The sequence below is a fragment of the Erpetoichthys calabaricus genome, chromosome 6 (assembly GCF_900747795.2).
Source record: "Erpetoichthys calabaricus chromosome 6, fErpCal1.3, whole genome shotgun sequence".
NCBI lineage: Eukaryota > Metazoa > Chordata > Cladistia > Polypteriformes > Polypteridae > Erpetoichthys > Erpetoichthys calabaricus.
The window spans coordinates 50325157-50339992 of record NC_041399.2 but is presented as its reverse complement, the minus strand read 5'-3'; the positions used below and the strand labels follow the sequence as shown (position 1 = coordinate 50339992).

The 14836-nt window shown below is 40.4% G+C and overlaps 1 protein-coding gene across 1 annotated transcript in view; it reads right to left on the bottom strand.

Moving 5' to 3' along the window:
- LOC114653321 (sodium/potassium-transporting ATPase subunit beta-1-interacting protein 3) overlaps nucleotides 1-9876 on the bottom strand; it is a 604448-nt gene extending 594572 nt beyond the window's left edge. The window contains exon 1 of the mRNA XM_028803568.2: nucleotides 9235-9876. Within this exon, the coding sequence (XP_028659401.1) occupies nucleotides 9235-9288 (54 nt within the window). The 5' untranslated portion in view covers nucleotides 9289-9876. The remainder of the gene's footprint in view (nucleotides 1-9234) is intronic.
- Nucleotides 9877-14836: the final 4960 nt, after the last annotated feature.

Below are 14836 nucleotides of genomic sequence, written 5' to 3'. Positions count from 1 at the left end.
GGAACATGGCAGAAGGCTTTATTTGAGATGCGTATGACATGTTAGTCAGCTATGCGATCATGTGAGAAGACGGCTACACTGGATTATAAAGTTCTTACAATAACAGCACAAAAGAGAGCTGTGTAGAATAATTAATGACTGAAAAACCCTGGCAAAACCCGAGAATGGAAATGCCGACCAAAGCACATATGGACTTCCAATGACCTAAAAAAGTACAATTTAAATGATTTTTGTCATTTGAATGTTATTTCACTTGCAACTAGACATTCGTGCTGGCTGTACATACAGAAGTCAGTTGTTGAGAAGAACCTCAAAGAGATAATCTCCAGCCTGAACACAACCCTTCTTTTAGACGCTAAATCAAAGCAATTCTCCCTATAAAACTATATGACAGTTTTTGTCACAGAGTTACGGTGGTGTGTGTGCATATGAAACTATTTATAAAATGACTTTGTTCTTTGTATTTAAATATTATTACATTCTTTTCTGGTCGATATCAGATGCTGCAGTGCAGAGTAAGGCGCCTGCAAGAAACGGCTTAGCTGTACGAAGATGCAATCTGGAAGGAGGCACACTGAGACAGTCAAGTGGGCTCCAGAAGACTATGAAGCCATGCAAGTGCATAAAGGTCATCTCAGCATTACTCTGGTACAGTGGGAACAGCGCTAGGTGAGTTCTGGAAAAGTGACCCGTGTGGAACTAAGGAGAGTTACCTGAACGGTGGTATCATTCACAAGTTGGTATGCACATGTGCGAGACTAAACACCCTTGAATAGACTTCCAGGTTCCTGCTTCCAGTATCGTAAGTGTGGCGACGCATGCTACTGTTGGTCGGGACCAAATAAATTCCCGTGAGTATATACAGTACATTGGTGCTGCACTCACTAGAGGTTGTCCTTTTTCTGGCTTCTTGTCTTTGCAATCTGGTAATCTCCGTTTTAACAGAGAAGGCTGAGTAATGCCTGACATGAAGACCTCCAAAGAACCATAAAGTGGAGACAGAATCTGTGAGGACATAGTGAGATAAAACGGTTGATTGTTTCTAATTTGTGTATAGTTTTTGTCTGAAATCACATATTCTTAAAAACTTTCAAAAAATAAAGAGGGAAGGGGTTCAGATTTTTTTTTCATGTATCCCTTTAAACTTTTTCTTTTCCTTCTTTTTGGACTATATATTTTTATATGTATCATTGTGCTAGAAGTGTTTTTATTGATAATCTTTGGACACGAGACTGTGTCTTTCTTGTTTGGCACTGGATTGAAAGAATAGTTTCATATTTTTATACATCTTTTGGGTCTGCATCTCTTTATCTCTCATCAGCTTGTTGCTCAGCTATGAACTATTAGATGTCCAGAGTGTGATCATGCTGCGGCCAGAGTATCACAAAAAGAAAGGTGCCTTCTTTAAAAATGCACCTTTTTTTAATAACAATCAAACTGTTATTGAACCTGTTTATTTCAATTCAAAGGTACGACACCTGTCTTGGCAGTCCTGGACATAATGGATAGAGTGCCAGTTTTATTGTAGGGACACATTCAGAGAGACAGGGCTTATTTAAATTTGAAATTCACCTTTGAAATGTATGAAGAAACTGAAGAATGACAGCCAGGAAAACGAAGACAACAGGCCAACAGCACACAGGTAGAAGCTGGACACAATTTGAACCTAAGGCTTTGGAGCTGTGAAGCAGCAGCTATACCCAGTTCACCATCATGCTGCCTTTCTTTTATTGTAAATGCAAATACTGAGAATTATTTCATTTTGGTTGTTAATAATATTTGTTTTTAATAAAAAATAATCAAAAGTATTCTTTCGTCAATTCACAGCATTTTATTGAGGTTTCCATTATTAATACCATTTTCAATAAGCACAAAATGCATGGATTAAAAAAGCAGATGGTAGAGCAGCAGGTAGCTCTGCTGTTCTGCTGCCTCACAGCTCCATACATTATGTTGGAATCCCAGCTCTGTATGGTGTTTGCTTGTTCTCCTTGTGTCCATGTGGAGATTTGTTCACACTCCCCTATTTTGCCTCTCGCACTTACAGATGTGCAGGTTAACTGATGTTAAATTATGTGATTGACTGTAAGTGTATCCTGCAATGGACGAGCACCCCATTCTGTTGCAGTCACTGCCAATTTTCCAGCCAGAAGTTGATCAAGGTGGAAACAGAAATGGAAGAATGTGAGTAAAATGATATCTTAAATAAAGGAAAAACATTCAGAACTGTGGCTCTGTGGTGTTATTTAAAAAGAGAAGTGACAATCAAATATTATGTTCTTCCCTAAATACTGTATATACTCATGGATAACTTCTTCTGCGGATAAGTCGGGACTTGATTTTACAGTATAGTTTCTGGTATTTTATAATGTCGGTCATATAAGTGGAATGCGGAAAACTCACGCTATTGGTCCAAGAGATTATGATATGCTAACGCCCACCTGAGAGAGTAACCATGGAGCACACTGCCTTTTTTTTCTATGTGGGTGTGGCAATGCGCTGTATCAGCTAACCCCTCTCTCTCTCACTCTCTATTGTGCCCGAATACCTGAATTATTCCGAAGCGACGTTTGCACTGATTTGTGTGTTTTGTATCTCACACCCTTATACACCTTTATCGTAAGAGCATCCCTTATCTACGATAGAGCATTCGATCAGAAGAAAATATGAAGCTGGTTATAAATTAAATGTCGTTGAAGTGGCGAAAGAAATTGGTAACTGCGGTACTGCAACAATATTCGATGTGTCTGAGACACTGGTGCGAGATTGGAGGAGTCAAGAAGATGTTAAAAAAAATTAAGTGTCACACTTTTGAGCGGGCGTATAAGTTGGGTTCTGATTTTATGATCGATTTTTCTGGTTTCAAGACCCGACTTATACATGAGCATATACGGTAGCTTGTTTTGCATTCAACTTTTCTTAATAGTTTAGTGTTTTGTTCAAGCCCTCTCATTCACTATGTTGAAGAGTCTATAACACCATTCACGGTCAGCTTTAATATAATGTATGACATGACACTGATGTCAAATGATGACCACAAGTCCATTGACCATTAAAACCATGCTTGGTTGTGACTCCAGCACATGCTCTGCTCTTCCACTGTTTCTTCTAATAAAGTGGTCCATGCAACTTGTTAGTCAAGTAAGGACCAGGAATAGATGCTAAGTTCTAAGCCTGCCCTGTCTCCCTAAATGTCCACCATGTTGCTACCCCAGGAGCTCTTATTCTTCTGTGAAGTGCATGTCAGCAGAAGCTCTTACTTGATCACCATTAAAACAGGCTCACAGCCATATGGGGTTCTGCCACTAAAATCCTGGTACAGCATTATGAGAATAGAATAGAATGTCTTTAATTGTCATTGCACAGATGTACAACAATATTTTGGTGTGTCCCCTGAATAGTACATACAATACAATAAAAACAGAATCTTCAACAGATTCAACATATGCTCTGCACTTTAGACTACACACATACATTAATATAAACCAATAGAACAATAAAACCAATTGAACATTGAAGGTGGAAACATATAAATAGTAAACAGTGGAGTAGTTCCATTTTAGAGTGATCGCAGTAAGTCTTCGAGATATTGTATTTTTATCTCATTGATGCCATGGGTGACAGTGAAAGACATAAGATCAAAAGTATTTAGATGCAGTAATCAGTTATTTAAGAAAATTTAAAATATCACACAGGTAGCAGGTTTTCCAGTAGTCTGGAAGTATGTGTCTTAATAGAACTATAACACCTTCCAGAAGGCAGCAGAGAAAAAAGCTGGTGGCCATGGGTGAGATGTGTCACTAATGATGTTTTCGGCTCTTTGTAAACATTGAGTTCTGTATACATCCTCTAGTGAAGGTAACCGAGTGTTGGTAATTTTTTGTGCTGATCTGAGGACTCTCTGAAGAGCCTTCTTATCAGCCACAGAACAGCCAGCATACCATACCATACCATACCAGGATGCAACAGGTGAATATGCTTTCCACAGTGCAGTGATAGTAAGACACCAACAGCTGCTTGGACAGGCTAGCCTTCCTCAGCAACCTTAAGAAGTAGAGCCGGTTCTGTGCCTTCTTCACCAGAGAAGTTACGTTAATAGACCATGTGAGGTACTAGGAGATGTGTGTGCCAAGGAATTTAAAGCTAGACACTCTCTCAGCTCTGTCTCCTCTGATGTATAGAGGAACAAGTGATAATCAGCTCCTTTGTTTTGGTGTTGAGTTCCAAGTTGTTAATGAAGAACCATTCAGACAGTTTACTGTTATGTATTAGACCTACCACAGTGCTGTCATCTACAAACTTGATGATTGTATTTGTGCTATGTATTGGTGCGCAATCGTGGGTATATAAGAAGTAAAGAAGAGGACTCAGCATGCAGCCCTGTGGAGCTCCAGTGCTGAATGTCAGGGTCGTTGAGTAGTCAACGGTTGCTTTATGGTCAGTTTGTTAAAAATATTTAATTTATAGCAAACTTCACTGCTTACATTTGCACATATTTACAAGTATTGCATTCATATATTAACAGTAAATTACAAGCCACTCAACTTTTATATACAGTATATTCAGTAAACACACAAATTACATTAAACACACAATAAAACTAAGCAATGTATTCAGAACATGACATGAAGAAGTCTACGCATTCTCCCTGTGTCTCCGAGACTTTTCTCTGAGTACTTTGTATTTGGATGGTGACTGTTAAAGAAAACTGGTGCTGGCGAGCCCAACAGGTGGCATTTACCCTGAGTGTGGATCATAATACTACAGTGACGTGACAAGGACACTGTGCTGTAAAAATTGCTGCAGTCCTTCAGATGAGATATAAAACTGAGGTCCTGACACTCTGCAGTAGCGTAGCGTGGGTGTCAGCCGCCCGGGGCGGAGGAAAATTCCGCCGCCCCCTTATTTAGGTATGGTTCAAATTTTTACAAGATATTATTATTATTTATTGTGAAATTTTGCCGCCCCCTAAAAGTGCCGCCCGGGGCGGGCCGCCCCTGCCGCCCCCACTACGCTACGCCACTGACACTCTGTGGTCATTAAAGATCCCTGGGCCTCCAGGGTCTACCCCCAATATTCTGGCTAAACTGCCTGTCACAGTCTGGTCCTTGTCCTGAATTGGCTCCCTCTTTCACCCCTTCAGCACCTAATCTCAAATGTGTGGAGAGCGAATTTGGTGCAAGAATGGCTGTTGCTGCATCATCCATGTGAAAATGAATTACTTCAGTTTACTTCTCACATACTAAAGAGGTGTAAGTTACATTAATTGGTGACTCTAAACTGAAATTTGGATCTGTATGTAGGAATGCCCATGCCCAGTGGCATAACTAGAACTTGATAGGCCCTTGTGCAAAAAAAATAATAATAAATGAGCCGCTCACCACATGTGAAGTTAAATGTAATGCAATAAAAATGACCACCATCAATGAGATGCTTCAAGCACATAAGCTACATAAAAGGAAAATAGTCATAATTAAACTTAATTGTGATGTGGAATTAATAGCACCATTAACCATTTGATTCCAATGTCAAGCAAGCAGGCATGTTAATAATAAAGCCTTGCAGTCACTGTGAGGCCCCCCAGCCTGTTGCACCCCTGGTCCAACTGCCCCAATCTCACTGTCTATAGGTGTGCTCTGCATTGCACTTGTGCCTGGTGCTGTGCTACATAGACAGAGAATATTTTATTTGTCCCAAGAAATACAGAAATATTATAACAAGCAACAACAACACTCCTCAAACACCCACAAGGATTAAAAAATGAATAAACAACTCGTGACTTGGCAGTCCCAGGCAGGCATATTGCTGTTGGTACAAAGGAGTCAAAGTAGTGTTTCTTGACACACTTCTGCTGTTGGATGAAAGTCTTCAGTGGTAGTGTGTCAGACAGAATGTGCAGCATTGTCCATAATGGCACTCAGTTTTTTGTCTTCATTCTCTCCTCCACTTCTACCACCAGTGGCTCACAGGGCATCCGATAACTGAGCCTGCCTTCTGGACACAGTAAGTGTAGCTCCAGACTTGGTCTGGATTAAGTGTGAAAATGTTTGGATAGATGAATGAGTTATCATGCTTTACTCAACCAGAAAGTCCTAATGTTCTCTGACAGCTCTTATATGAAGCTCTGAAATACAAGAAGACGATTGTATGAGCTGAGGATGTCTAAACAGTAATACAGATGAAACTCTGGCCATTACACATAGAACATGTATGCACACAGACAGTTTCAAATCCACCATTGGAGCTAATCAATCATTTCATTGAGCTGCTGCTGCTCAATGAAGGTTAAGAAAACAGAAGCACACAGGTTTGGCGTGGTCAGTCACTAGCTCAGTAGCAGGCACAACTGAGAATGTTTCCAACTTGCAGTGGCTTTCCTATATAAACCAGATACATATGCAGGAATATGAATATAATTGTGTATTTTTTGATTATTGGTTGTTTATTTTTGTGTAATCGTTTTTTTTTTATTAATTCTTTCTTTATTTTATTTTATATTTGTCATTTACTTTATTACTTGACTAATTGCCTATTTATCTACAAAATATTAGCATTTAATTTCTAGACAATACATGAGTTACAGCTGAGCTAATATGAATTTGAATTTGAGTTCAAATTTCATGGGGAGGGCGAGAGAAGGAAACTGAGAAAGAGAAAAAGAAAGAAGGAATGAGAAAAAGAAAGGGAAAGAGAGAATGAGAAGGAGGAGGGATCAGCAGCACACCCTGACCTCACCTCGCCAGCCGGCGCATCCCATTAGCTTTGGCACAGTAAGCATCCTGAACCGTTAACACCTTCCAGACACGAGGAGAAACGCATCTACGTCTAAAACGCCTAACCCCTAGATACCAATGCTTATTCTCTATAAAACAGTAATTCAGATATGGATAAACATTTGTTTATGTATAGTTTTCAAAGGTTCGTCTTTTGTTGATACAAAAAGAGCCATATGTCCATAAAAGCCAAGCGCGGGCATCAATAGAAAAGTCCGTTACAAGGCATCCCCCCCGGGACAGGCGCCCGCCGCCGGCTTCTTTCTCTGTTAAGTCGTAAAACCGCACAACCCTGCCGACATCTGCTTAATCTTTCCAGGCAACCGTGTACCCACAAGGGCTTGGGAAAGTGCTGGATGTCACGCGTTGTGGTTAACAACAACACTGAGCATATGGTTAGAAGATGACACTCCATTACAGGCTGGTGTACCAGTCAATGAGGATCGGCGCAAGAATCAACATCTGACTAAAATACTCGGGGTGGTCTTGTAATTGGTCACAGTTGAGCATCTATCTATCTATCTATCTATCTATCTATCTATCTATCTATCTATCTATCTATCTATCTATCTATCTATCTATCTATCTATCTATCTATCTGTCATATACTAATTTTAACACCTCGCTTTTAATCTTTCTCATATAGTTCCTTTCATACCGATTATAAGGTGATTGTCATTGTTTTTTCATAAGAGGTGCTTTAAAAACATAAAAATGCTGTTTGTGAACTAAGGTGTACATTTTAACTTTTAGTCATTTCCAATTATATATATGTGAACGTATTCGCTATATAGTGCCATGCCTATCTCATATACTGAGTTTCATATATGTCTATTAATTTCATATTGATTTCCATATCTATTTATTATATAGTGATTGTCATTCATAGCAGGTGCTTTAAAAAGTAAAAAGGCTATTTTTTAATTAAGGTGTAGATTTTACGTTTCCGACATTTCCAAACGAATACATGTGAACGTATATATTCATATAGTGCCTTTCATATTTATACATCAATGACTTTTTCATGTATTGTTCAGTGTCATATAGTACCTTGCACATGTGTTTATTATATGGTGATTTGTCATTTTTTCGTAAAAGATGCTTTAGAAATATAAACATTCTACTTGTGAGCTAAGGTGTAGATTTTAGGTTTCAGTCATTTCCGGTTATATACGCGAACTTATCTATCTATCTATCTATCTATCTATCTATCTATCTATCTATCTATCTATCTATCTATCTATCTATCTATCTATCATATATTATTTTTCACATTTCTGTTTATCTCATACAGTACCTTTCATATCTATTTACCATGTAGTGAATGTCATATCTTTTTCATATGATATGCTTTAAAAATATAAAAATTGCACGTGTGAGCTAAGGTGTATATTACTTTTCAGTCATTTTGTTATATACACATGAACGTATCTACCTGGTATATAGTGCCATTTGTCTATCTATTATATAGTGACTTTTTATCTGTCTATCTATCATATACTGGCTTTCACATCTATATTGACTGATTTTCACATCTATCTTTTTATATAGTGCCTTACACGTTTACCATAGTGTTTGTCATATTTGTCTTTCTGTCGCTTTTATGATGCTTTTCACAGTTATCCATCTTTTTACGACACATTTCTATAGATAGATAGTTATGAAAAGCACAATAAAACAGATCGTTCACGTATATAGATTTGAAAATGTCTGGAACTTAAAATTTGAACCTTAACTTCCAAATAGCATTTTTTAATATTTTAAAGCACCTCTTACAAAATCACCGAGGTTTACAAGACCTGGTACATCTTCTAAACTTAATTCAGTTAACTTCTAAAGTGATCCATTTTCTGCACTGAGCATTTTAAAATACCATCGCCCTTTTCACTGTTCCCGTGACATTTAAAAAAAAGGTTACCCCCCACCCCAGCCGTACTCCGTAACGAGCAGCCCGCGGACCTGCGTATCACTTCAATGGCCAACTTGTTTTCCGTCGATACGTTAAGGAGAATTTCCATTTGCATCACATTAGAATAGCTGCTGTGCTCCTGCAGGCGGAGAACGGGGATTCCGTCTTGTGCCTGAAGGTAACGCAAACAATCAGAAAGAGCATCGGTGCCTCCAAAGCTTCAGTCCGAGGTGTTTCGCTTAATTATTAAACTGACAACACATCAAATCCGAAAAAGACAATAGGCTGATTTAAAAATGCATCTTCGGTCATGCCATTTTGTGGAGTAATCTAACATTATGGTAACTCAGAAATACCCAATGTGGATGTACATTGTGATCGATTCTGGTACTGCTGTCTTTATTTCTGGCACACACATTCATACCTTGCATCCTGTCACCGTGTGCTGCCGACAAAAGGAAAGCTCATGATCTGTGCACACGCGTTCAATGCATTTTATACCTGTCAAGCGTGAAAGAGCCAACAGTCCAAAAAAAAAAGCGTACTACTCACCAACTGTAAAACGCAGAGAAATATCAAAGTGCATCGTCCGGTGCAACAACCCATTCTGAATCGAGCGAATAAAAACCAAGGCTCTCGATTCACAGGAACAGTCCTAACACTGCGATGCGCTCCAGACGTTCCCCTTTCCCTTGAAGGAGTTCGATCTCCAGTCGGAACACGAAATAATCACAACTCTGCATATAGAACACAATCCAACGCTCTCGGTTGATCTTCTTCTGTTGAGTGACAAAAACACAAACGGAAAGCAGTCGGAGAAGTTTTAGTAGAATCCAGCAGACGTGCAGCTGCAGCTCCCCGGCTGCTCGGTGCTCATGTCTGTGGAAGGAGGCGTGCTTGTCGTGCTGCTCCGCTGTATTGTGAGCGGCTCGAGCGCGAATGGGCAGCAGCGGAGAAAAACTTCACAGGAGGCACTGGGCGGATGGGAATGTCAGCGTGGGACTGACGTGGGGTTATGCCGCCTTTGGATAGACTCGGAGGGGGAAAAAAAATCTCCGTCAGTAAAAACGAGGATGATAAGGAGGACGAACAGGAGGAAGAACGATGAGTTACGCGATTAGCACTACTGGGAGGCGCATGGAGACCGTGCTGTTTTCCGGAGTCGAAGGAAAATGCGATTACCACACACAAAGCACCGTTAAATGAGATTAACAATCTCATTCTCTGTGAAACATTTAAATCTACTTTTACTTTTTATTTTATTTGATTTAAGAAAGCCTTACAACGTAGTAAACATTACGTTATTATTTTTAAATAAATTACTCTTAAGGGTCAAAAGTCTGCCCATTCAATAATTTAATACACCTGCCGATTTCAGTCTTGAGTCACGGATTGGGGGAGCAAAACAAGGGTAGTCCCCAGTCAGGGCACCAGTTCAGTGTAGGGGATTCATTGCAATATGTTGTTATTTGTTGTCGTTAGTGATATGATTAGTTTTTTTTATTGGCCCAAACACCGCCTCATTACAAAAAAAAAGAAGTTATTCATGAAAAAATCATCCATAATAATTTAAAAGAACCAAAAGTACCTGCATCAGTTTCATCTGAGTCCTTACATTAGTTTCAATAGTGAGATAGGACTGACTAACGAGCCCGAGACGGCAGACTAGTCAAGCATCACCACTGGTGGATCCCTCGACCACACTTAAGACCAGTAGCATCAGAATGGACAGACTGGGTCGCCTGTCACCATTTCAGTGTCCTGGCAGGTGCAATTCTGAAAGGAGGGCAGAGTAGTAGGCTACCCCTGGCTCCAGACCTGAGTGGGACACATTCTTCAGGAGGCTGCAGAGTATCAGAGAGGGCAGGGGATACCCAGACCCAGAGAAGTTGGATATATGAGGGTACGTATGACAGGTGTTAGTGGGGGTGTACACATGGCGCTGTGAGTAAGCGTCTTCCTGCTGCTGAGGACTATCGGTCTGAGTACATGACAAATGGCAAGTCTTGGACGTGGACCCTAGACCTGGGTTGGGCTCACGGAACCCGGGAATTCTGTGTCAGTCGGGTTGCTTCGGACTCCGGGTGACTGGAGTGAGGTGGAATTTAGGCCAAGGGGACATCACAGCTCAAAGCATTTGAGACCACATAAGACCTGGGCAGTGTGGCAGAGGCATCATTAAAGAAGCCAAAGGTTATTTTTAGGACCACGCCAGCAGTGTGGCATAAGGTGACTGAATTCCTTCATCTCTGACCAGTCATTACATAGGTGTTAGGAGTGGGATAGAACCAACTATTAACCCTGAGATGGAAGACTGGTCTAGCAACAACACTACTGGACACCTCATTCACACTTAAAATGTTACACTGGGTAGACCATGGCAGACCAGTCCACCTTGCATCTCTCGAGTGTTCTGGCGAATGGAGTTTGTGTTTTCCTTGATAGCAAGGGTTCTGAGAGGATCTGAGAGACTCACTGTTTAGGGTGCAGCGGGGATACCGAGAGAAGCTGGCTATATAAGTACCTCCATGAAGAGACTGAGTTGGAGGTTAGACATGGCACTGTGAGTAAGTTTTATTCCATGCCAGTGTACCTGGCCCACTGGCGAGTCTCAGTTGTGGATCGTGGGCTTGGGTCAGCTCTAAGTGGAGGATTGTGTGGCACTCTGACCCCAGGTGAGCAGAGTGAGGTGTAGTGCTAGACACAACAGAATATCTAGGCGACATGAGAGAGGCATCACTTAAGAAGCCAAAGGTCCTTTTTAGGGCCACACCAGCAATGTGGCATAAGGAAGCCGAATCCATTCCTCCATCTCTTCCATCCACCCAGACCATTACATTTGTGTTAGTAGTGGGATAAAACTGACATAAGATGTTGACAAAGAGGACTGATCCAGCATAAACACTGGTAGACACTAGACCATGCTAACAACAGCTCGCTTCAGAAAGTGCAGACTGGGTCTCCTCACACTCCTTGAGTGTCCTGGTGGATGGAGTTTGTGTTACTCTTGAGAGTAAAAGTTCTGAGAAGAGGTCAGTGTAGCTCCCCTGTGTCCAGACCTGAGAAAGACACACTCTTCAGGAAGAGGCAGAGTATCCAAAAAGAATGGTGAATGCCCAGAGAACCTGAGTACATCAGTAGCTCAGTGAAGATAGTTAGTTGGGGAGGGCAGATATGGCACTGTGACTAAGCTCTTCATTCCTTATCTTCCTGTTGCTGAGAACTATCGGCCTGTGTTCATGGCCACCAGCAAGTCTTGGATGTGGACTCTGGCCTTGGGTTGGCTCACAGAATGGGAGGATTGTGTGGCAGTTGGGATTGCCTCTGACCCTGGGTGAGTGGAGTGAGGTGAAATTGACTAGCATGTGTGTGTGCATATTGAAACACCATGGAGTATAACAGAACAGCATGACAGAGGCATCGATGAAGAAGCCAAAAGGTCCTTTATAGGAGTATAGTAGTGGTCTGATGTAAGGTGGCTGAATCCATCCCTCCATCTCTCACACAGTGATGGTTCCATAGGTATATTAAGGCAGTGCTGGTGTTGGATCTCTAGTAGCTCTGCTTCTTCCCAACTTGACCCTGCCTTAGGCACAGTTGGCCACAACGCAATAATCACCTTTTGATCCCCTGATTTTTATTTTTTGTTTTTTCCTTAACAAAGTAACCTTTCAGTTAATTACATGGGGTTCCACCTTGGAGAACCAACACCCTGATGTTCTTTCTGGTTTCTTCTTTACACTACTCACTGGCGTAAGATATTTAAACATTTAATATTGAACTTTGTTGCATGTTTTTTTTTTAAATTTACATTCTGTTTCTTTTATTATTACAATATGTATGTGCTTGAGAGAAAATGACACTTTGTGTCTAAGAAGAAACAATTTCATTTTGGCTGCTCTCAGAGTGGTAGTAGCATACCAGCCATTGTATGCATTGTGTTAAAATCAGTCAGTTAGGGTGTTAATTGCACCCCCCCCCCCCCCCCCCTTTGGATTTAAATGGCAACTGTAAAATGATTAAGTAGATGAGAGACAGCAACAAACATACAGTGATTTATAGACCCTTAGACAGAGAAAAGTTTAACCCAGAAGCAGTTATCTAATTAATATGAAAACAAGAGACGGAGATCAGCAGGACTAGGTTTAACAATGATTAGGTTCAATGTGCTATACACAGTGGTCACTAGAGGGCTGTACATAGAGTTAACTTTTTTTTATAAAATATCCATCCATCCATCCATCCATCCATTTTCTTAATGTAACTTAATTCAGGACAGGGTCACAGGCAGCTGGAGCCAATCCAAGGAATTATCAGGTGCAAAGCAGCGACAACACCCGCACAGGGCAAAAGTTCATCAGAGGGTAAATACACACACACTGTTATGTATCAGTCAAGATTCATGTGCATTTGGTGTGTCGTTGTTTTTGTTAGTTTTGAATTCTTATTTTTCATATCCTAATGTTATTTCTGTCATTGTTGAATTATTTCCTGTCCCTTTAAGTTTGCCTGTTTTCCATGTTCTTTGTGGGAAGTTCCCTAAGAGGTGCAGCCACCCTGATGTCACCGCCTCTGAGCCTCCCGCTGGCTATTTAGCCCAGAGAAGGGGAAATTCATGCAGCACTTTCATTTAAGTCTATATCAAGTTGTGTTGAATGTATTGTTTTTGGATATTTATGGTTTTTGTAACTATTTTGGATTCTGTTTTTTGATTAGTGTATTGGGAGTTATTTGCTTTAGGGTTTCCATTTAGGCAACTACTGCCTGCTCTTCTGAGCACCTTTTGTTACTCTCTTTTTTGTTTGAAATAATATTTTTAATTTATAATGGATTCAATTAGATTAGATAAACTTTATTAATCCCAAGGGGAAATTTAGATGCATGCATTATCAAAAACATAAAGAGCAAGGATATGGACTCACAAGACAGAGGATAAAATCAATCAATAGATAGATAAATTCATTAATTAATTAATAAGAATTGTGCAGAAATACCAAAATAAATACAAGGTGAATTTAAAGAGAATAAGTATTTAATCTGCAATGTCACAGTCTAACAGCAGCAGGCAGAAAAGACCCCCAAAGGCGCTTCTTAACATAACGTGGTGGAATAAAACTGTGGCCAAATGTGCTCCAAGCAAGAACCTCCAGGAAGGAATTTTTCATGGTGGCGTGCAATTGTGCCACCATTCTCTTTTCCACAACAGCTTCCAGTGTGTCCATGGTCAGCCCTGGGATGGAATACCAGCAATTCATGTTAAGTGCCTCGCAGGGGCCAAGATTTCTGGCATAGAGGCCGTATTGGACCGTGTCGCCGACGATGAAGTATCTACCTTATTGCTGCATGTCGGCACTAATGATATTTATTCACAGCAATCTGAGTTATTAAAGAGGAACTTCATCTCTCTTTGCATCAAAGCTAAAAGAAAATGTCGGAATTTAGTTGTATCTGGCCCCTTACCAAGATTATATAGAGGGGATGTGATTTATAGCAGATTGCATTCCCTTCACTGCTGGCTAGAAACCTGGTGTGCAAACAAAAGCATAGCGTTTGTGAACAATTGAGATGATTTTTCGGAAAGGCCTGGATTTTTCAGAAGAGATGGTCTTCATCCTAACTGGAGGGGATCTTATGTATTATCCCAAAATATGGCAGCAAAACTGCCTGGTTGACTGATTAGAGCACCATCCAGGCCGCAGTCATGTGATCTTAAATCACAGGCTGTTGTTTATCCCACCTGTTACTTTCCTGAAGCTGTTACCCATAATCCTTGTCTTGGGGCATCCAGTAAATTTAGTCTTGATACAAACCTTAAATTAATTGATAACCAAAAAATAAGGTGTATAATTAGACCAAGGGATAAAACCAGACCCTCCACCAGGGGCATCTGTAATAGAAATTTACAACAAATTAAAACAAAAAGTATATCACCAATTCAGAAAGAAGCATACAGTTTTAAATGCTGCTTATTGAACATTCGCTCTCTTGGCACTAAAGCTGTTTTGGTAAATGATATTATATTAAGTACAAAATCTGATCTGTGTCTTCTCACCGAAACCTGGCTTAGTAAATGTGACACTGTCCCCCTAGCTGAGGCGTCACCAGATGGATACTCGTTCCTTCATAAGTCTAGAGATTCAGGTCGAGGAGGGGG